General features: G+C 41.9%; 1 protein-coding gene across 2 annotated transcripts; it reads right to left on the bottom strand.

The window, feature by feature from the left end:
- Window positions 1–1,578: 1,578 nt before the first annotated feature.
- LOC148107776 (uncharacterized) lies at window positions 1,579–6,043 on the bottom strand. Of its 2 annotated transcripts, none has more exons than XM_087855639.1 (3): window positions 5,953–6,043; window positions 2,172–2,793; window positions 1,579–1,680 (listed from the first exon to the last, which is right to left on the bottom strand). In XM_087855639.1, exons 2-3 carry the CDS (start codon window positions 2,734–2,736, stop codon window positions 1,595–1,597), a joined length of 651 nt encoding a protein of 216 aa, XP_087711765.1. In that variant the 5' UTR covers window positions 2,737–2,793; window positions 5,953–6,043; the 3' UTR covers window positions 1,579–1,594. The 2 variants fall into 2 exon arrangements, with proteins under 2 accessions (XP_087711765.1, XP_087711766.1); XM_087855640.1 differs by having other exon boundaries at window positions 2,172–2,796; window positions 5,953–6,042.
- Window positions 6,044–6,350: the final 307 nt, after the last annotated feature.

Genomic DNA, 6,350 nt, shown 5'->3' with positions numbered 1-6,350 from the left:
GGTGAAGCACAGTTCCTAGGGCCACCACCTGAGGGGTGCTCCCCTGTAAAACCTCTTTCTGTTGCTCTCCACTCAGAAGCTTCTGAGGTCGATGGAACAGGTCTGTTGTCATTGGTCCAAGTGTTGCCCTTCACTGAAATATTCTGGTAATTAGATTTTCTCACTGGGTTACTTGGATAGGGTGGCTGTAACAATATCCTACAAAGCAAGTGGCCTAAAGGACAGAAGTGTATGCCCTCACAGTTCTAGAGACTCAAAGTCCAAGACAAAGGTGTTGGTGCCGTCTGACAGATCTCAGGAAGAATCTGTTCCAGGTCCTTCACCCAGCTTCTCCTGGTTTGCTGGCAATCTTTGGTGTTCCTTAGCTTCTGCCATATCACCCCAATCTCTGGCTCGATGTCACACGGCATTCTCCCTTTGTACATTCGTGTGTCCTAATTTTCCCTATTCATTTTCGTTTCTTTTCCAGTTAATTTTCTCTTTTGAAAAATACTGCCGTGTAGTTAACACACCATATTACGTGAACTTCATGTATGCAAGGTAGTGATTCAACATTTATACAGCAAAACACCAGCTGCCGTCTATCGACATAGAAAATTCATAGATATTACTAACTGCAGTCCTGTGTTCCTTGAGTGTAGGTAGTATCCTTGTATTTTATTGATTTATACATATATGTTTGTACCTTTTCATCTGCATTTTCATCACTTTTTGCACATCCTCCCACCCCCTGCCTTCCAGTACCACTGTGTAATTAGTTCTCTGTATCTATGAGTCTGTGTCTGTTTTGTTTTCTTGGCTCATTTGTTTTGGTTTTTAGCTTCCACATGTGCATCAAATCACATGGTATTTGTCTTTCTCGGACTCACATCTTTCACTTAGTACTATACTCTCTAGATCCATCTCTGTTGTCACACAGGGCAAGATTCCTTCCTTTTCCTCACTGAGTAATGTTCCATTGTGTCTACATACCACATCGTCTTTAGCCATTCACGTATCCATGGATACTTAGGCTGCCTCCATATCTTGATTATGGTAAATAATGCTGCAGTGAATATGAGGGGTGCATGTATCTTTTCAAAATACTGTTTTCCTTTTCTTTGGAGACATACCCAGAAGTAGACCTGCTGGACTGTATTGTCATTCTAGTGTTCAGTTTTTGAGGAACATCCATACAGTTGCTTATAGTGGCTGCACCAGTTTGCTCTCCTACCAACAGTGCACAGTGTTCCCTTTTCTACACACCCCCACCTCGTAATATAACAGACATACACTGAACGACTACCAGAAATAAAAGGACTTCACAAGGTAATTTTCTCTCTGTTTAAGCTAAGAAGAGGGTGTCCATATTGGTTATCGGAACGTGGCCAACTCCCTTACTGGTCTCAAAAATACAATTATTTTGCTTGGTAATATTGGTGGTAGCTCAGTCACTCACAAAATAATGAAAATCTGAGCTATGTAAAGCTGCCCAATGCACAACATTTGGAGTTCACTCAGGGCTTTGGATCTCCCAACCTGTCCTTCCTGTCCCAGAGACTAGGAACCATGGCCCTAGAAGGAAAACAAGAGCCGGGCTTTAATGCTGATGACTTTATTGATGATTTGATGTCAGAGAAATCAAAGGCCAAATTTCCACCACTGAAAACTCCATGGTCACCAGTTGATCTCTATCCATTTCTAAACAAAGAGAAAAATTTAAGGCAGAAATATTAATTGGGCTTGGACATGATCTCTGTCTGTATTTTTACTAGTAGGTAGCAGAAGACATCATAAAACATCATGTTAAGAGAGAGAGAAGAGGCAGCAGATGTGAGAGGAGGAGGCCAAGAGAGAGTAAAGAGAAGGGAAGAGAGGAGAGGAGAGGAAAGGCTTGGGGAGGTAGAAATTGGGAAGGCTGTAGGCTAATATAAGAATGAGGGAGCCAAGAAAAAAAGAAAAAAGAAAAGAAAAGAAAGAAAGGGAAAGCTCAGGGTGGAAAGAACACTGGCCTTGATAATGGAGCAGACTTTTCTATGGGGAAGGCTGATGCAAGGAGAATCACAAGGACAAGAAGTTTAGGAGTGATTAAAGCCAAGGCTTAAATGAGACCAGAGAACAGAAATAGGAGAGAATGAGGAAACTGAAAACTAGAAATTCACTAGATCAGTGGATAAGAATACACTTAATACCTAGAGAATCACTGGCAGGCTTCCTTGTTTTTTTTTGTTTTTTATCACTGGCCTTCAGGTTGACCACGCTGCTCATTGCTTCCCTTCTGGTCTCCCTGGTCACCAGGGCCACCAGGACCACCTGGACCACCTTGGCCGCCTGGTCCTTGTTGGCCAGGTGGTCCTTGTGGGCCAGCTGGACCACCTGGGCCACCTGGTCCTTGTGGGCCACCTGGACCACCTGGGCCACCTGGTCCTTGTGGGCCACCTGGACCACCTGGGCCAGCTGGTCCTTGTGGGCCACCTGGACCACCTGGGCCACCTGGTCCTTGTGGGCCACCTGGACCACCTGGGCCACCTGGACCCTGTTGACCACCTTGTGGACGACGTTGGCCACCTGGTCCTTGCGGGCCACCAGGTCCTCGTGGGCCACCTGGTCCTTGTGGGCCACCTGGACGACCTTGGCCATGTGGGCCACCTGGGCCACCTCTGCCTGGTCTTTCCGGACGTCCGTGAACACCCTGGTCATGAGTCTTGTTTGGGTGACCATGGCCTTTATCTTCCGTTTTGTTTTTGTGATGCCCATTTTCTTCTTGAGGTTTGACTTGTGACTTCTCTGGCTTTTCCTTCAATAATTCATCATCTACTTAGGAGCAAGGGAGCACAGATTCAGAAATGAACAAACAAAAAGAAAGGTTAGCCACCAACTGAAATGAGGACGTATGGAATGAACAATAGCCTAAATGTAGTTTAAATTGCAAATTCACTTTGCCATTTATAACATCCTGCACAATATAAAACAAAGCCACATTTCCAGCTCTATCTTCCTAGATTCACTTCAACCTTACTGATCACTTAGTGTTCTTAGATTAGTGAAGACAGTGTATGGATAGATTTATCCTTGCATTTCACTCTGCTCTCTCCCACGCCTCCACTCTCCAGGGTCCAGATCACATGGCATCTCCTGTATGAGGCTTCCCCTATTCTCCCCTGTCCTGAGCTTCTGTAATCCCTTATTTTGCCACCTTTTGGACAGTGATCATTCTTATGCCCACGTCAAATCTTCCATTAGATCCCGTGTTCCTTAAAGACAGGAATAATGTTTCATTTACTTTTGAAGCCTTGATACCAAGTACAGGATCCTGCCATGGTTTCTGTGAAGTATAGGATTTTATTGAACCAATGATGGGGTAGAGCATGAGGATGATCAAACCACTCTTCTTTTGCCACTTCTTCGGTGGTGTGACTTACAATTCATTAGCTTCCCCATGGACTCTTGACCTTTCTACACACATTCCTACCCACATCATTAAGACTGACTTCAGTTTTTTCTCATTTGAAGGTTGTCCAACTAATCCTGGCTTCACATTTCACTTGCTCTGAGAAAATTTACCCTCTCCACAGGTATCAAGGCTAAATACCAAAGGAATTAAGCATTAGTGCTGAAAATGAGGAAGGTTTATAATGGTAAGCTTACCGATTGAACAACTAAGTACTTGAGTTATATTACGTAGTATCTTTATGATTCAAACTAGTTTAATGTCAATAGAGATAATTCCCTTACAAATGTGAGGATTTGTGTCAATCATTAGCCATTGGCTGTAGAAGGATTTAGAGAAAAACATTTACAAATGAGTAGGGTGTCTAAGAGAAGCCAAGATATTAAGAGGTTTGGATCCAATGGAGCAACATTGCCCAAGCTACAGCCCTAGTCCTGACCAGCGGTTCTGAAGCCCAGGTGACAGAGTCATACAGTTTTACAAATTCTGCATCAGGCATAAGGAAGTGAAGAGCGGCAATGAGTGTAGATAGATGGAAGACAGATTATGTGACCTCTTGCAACAGAGAAAGTTGGAGACCTGAAACCACACAGTTTACTGGCTACATTAACGAGGCTCCACCTTCCAGAAAGCTCTTGCCCAGAAAGAGAAATGTTTCAGATATTTGCCATTTATTTCAGGAACTTGCCCCAAACTCCTTTAGACAAACATTAATTTATAGAGCTTTTTAATGGCATCAGCTAGTGACTGTCCAAGACTCTTCCCAGCACTCCAGTACACTTCTCCCCTACACTCTTAAATCAGCAACCTTACTCATTCCTAATAAAGCCCTCCTACAACAAGACCCTTAAAGCTTACTTTTAAAGATCCCAAATTCCCCCTTTCCCCTCAGAGGCACTCTCCCTTACCAAAGGAAGGATAAACGCATTTTTGCTTTAATGTCATCATTTCGGTGGTATTCTGGGGACATCCTATCTTTAACCATGTTTTCGGCTTCATTTTACCAGTTATGGTACTCAACATTTTGATAAAGCTTTCATGACATACTCAGGGAAACACAGCACTGCACTTTGTGAGATTGTAACGCTGCCCCTGGGAATTGGGTGAATTAGGGACAGAAGTCAAGACAAATCAATTTGGGAGCTAGAAGGGATAGGCAGCCAAGGAACTGATGTGTTGAATAGCCCGGATGTTAACTTATAAACATTCAACATTCTTCAGAAAACTCAAAATCATTTCAGATGAAGTAAAAGCTAAAGCAGAATTCACAGGTGAGGTAGAAACGTCGTGGGCTTTGAAATTGGACAGGGCTGAGTCTATACCATAGCTTTGTCACTTTCTGATTATGTATGTTCTGCAGAATATTTAATCTCCAGAGTTATGGTGCAATTGTAAAATGTGAATAATAATATCTACTACAAATTGCTGCAGTGAATAATTAATGACATCAAACATATACAAGACCAGGCATCAGCTAAATTCCCTGTCCATGCTATTTCAAAAAGAAAATCTTTTCCAAGGAATGTTACTGTCATTTCCCACTTAGTATCCAAACTTACAAATTATAGAGTTTGAAGCTCAAATAATTGATCAAAAATACCCTTTTCTAGATTAAACTTTATAGACCTTTCAGAAAAGTCAGTAATTACCATTTTAGCATTTTGAGCTGCAACTTTGTCTCAGCAGATGGGCAACAGGTTGAACACTCGAACGATCAATTAGAATTTCATGCGTTTAAGGTTCCTACTTTCTTGATTTAGGCTGCTTCTATGCTATGACCAACCATTTAATAAGAAATTAACATTTATTTCAACTTCTATTCATTTGTCTTATAAGAGGTCTAATATCTGGATGTTTGTAGTCATTTAAAAATTATCTGGATTTTTATTTTATATCTGGATATTTGGTCCTTTAAAGATATGCCATCCATCTTTTCTCTTTCAAAGAGCCACAGATCGATAGAGAACTAACCTTTATTCTTTTTAATGTGTACATTTATCCCTCATTGCCTGAAATTATCCATGTCTAGAACTTAACAGTTTTCCAATACATGCATGCCTGCCAAATCATCCCCCACTCAGACATAGAAGTATTTAAAAAGAGAAAAAAAGGCAATAGAATAGAGAATAGAATTAATAGTGCCTACTTGCTATCAAAATGTTGTTGGAATAAAGACAATTTAATACAAATTCTCCATGTTTTTAAGGGGCCAAGTGTTTGATGTCAAGGAAATGAGATATCTAGATGAATTTTAGAATACTCACGCCCTTTAGATGACTTTTTCACACAAACAGAGTGAAAGTCCATATTTCTAAAAACGGCAAAGGTCACACCAGGACGATCCTGATCTGGGACTTAAGCCCAGGTGTTCAGAAGATATTTGAAATCAGGGGAAAACAGAAACGAATGTTTTGTCCTCTTTTGTTCACCTAGTCTCTGAATAGAAAGTACTCAGTTCAAACTTCCTCTTTTCCATGAATCATAACCTCAGGCTTGTATGAACACGCTTCTCCCCAGCTTACCATCACTGATGCCGTGAGCAGAGCACAGGGCGACCAAAGCCATTGACAGCAAGAGCAGCAGCATCTTGGTAGAAGTCATGGTGTCTCTGTCTTCCACTCCTGGTGCTGCAGGAAACTCAGACAGACCCCTGTGTAAAACCCAACAGAATGATATCACCTTTCAAACCCATGCATAGACGCCTCTCACCGACATCTCATTTGCCTCTTGGGCCTCCATCGGCCTGTTGGGCTCAAGGTCTGCTCAAGCTCTTCATTAGAAAACCATAAGTCAGTCGGGTTGATTAAAACAGTTGTTCATCCCCCTCAACTATTAGTTATAAATATTCCGTTCTGTAATACTCACTTCAGAACTATGGTTCTGTTTCACTACCCTATTCAACATCGGTTAAGCTGCCCAA

This window comes from Ursus americanus, chromosome 25 (assembly GCF_024610735.1).
Source record: "Ursus americanus isolate L20-20 chromosome 25, mUrsAme1.1.p, whole genome shotgun sequence".
Lineage (NCBI taxonomy): Eukaryota > Metazoa > Chordata > Mammalia > Carnivora > Ursidae > Ursus > Ursus americanus.
The sequence above is the reverse complement of the archived record's forward strand: the minus strand, read 5'-3'. Positions and strand labels throughout refer to the sequence as shown.

Bases quoted from the DNA above. Each gene is read 5' to 3' on its own strand.
- LOC148107776 (XM_087855639.1), bottom strand. From the start codon at position 2,736: ATGGGCATCACAAAAACAAAACGGAAGATAAAGGCCATGGTCACCCAA. The intron at 1,681-2,171 runs GTATTAAGTGTA...CTCTTTGTTTAG, and splicing joins GCCTGCCAGTGATTCTCTAG to AAATGGATAGAGATCAACTG.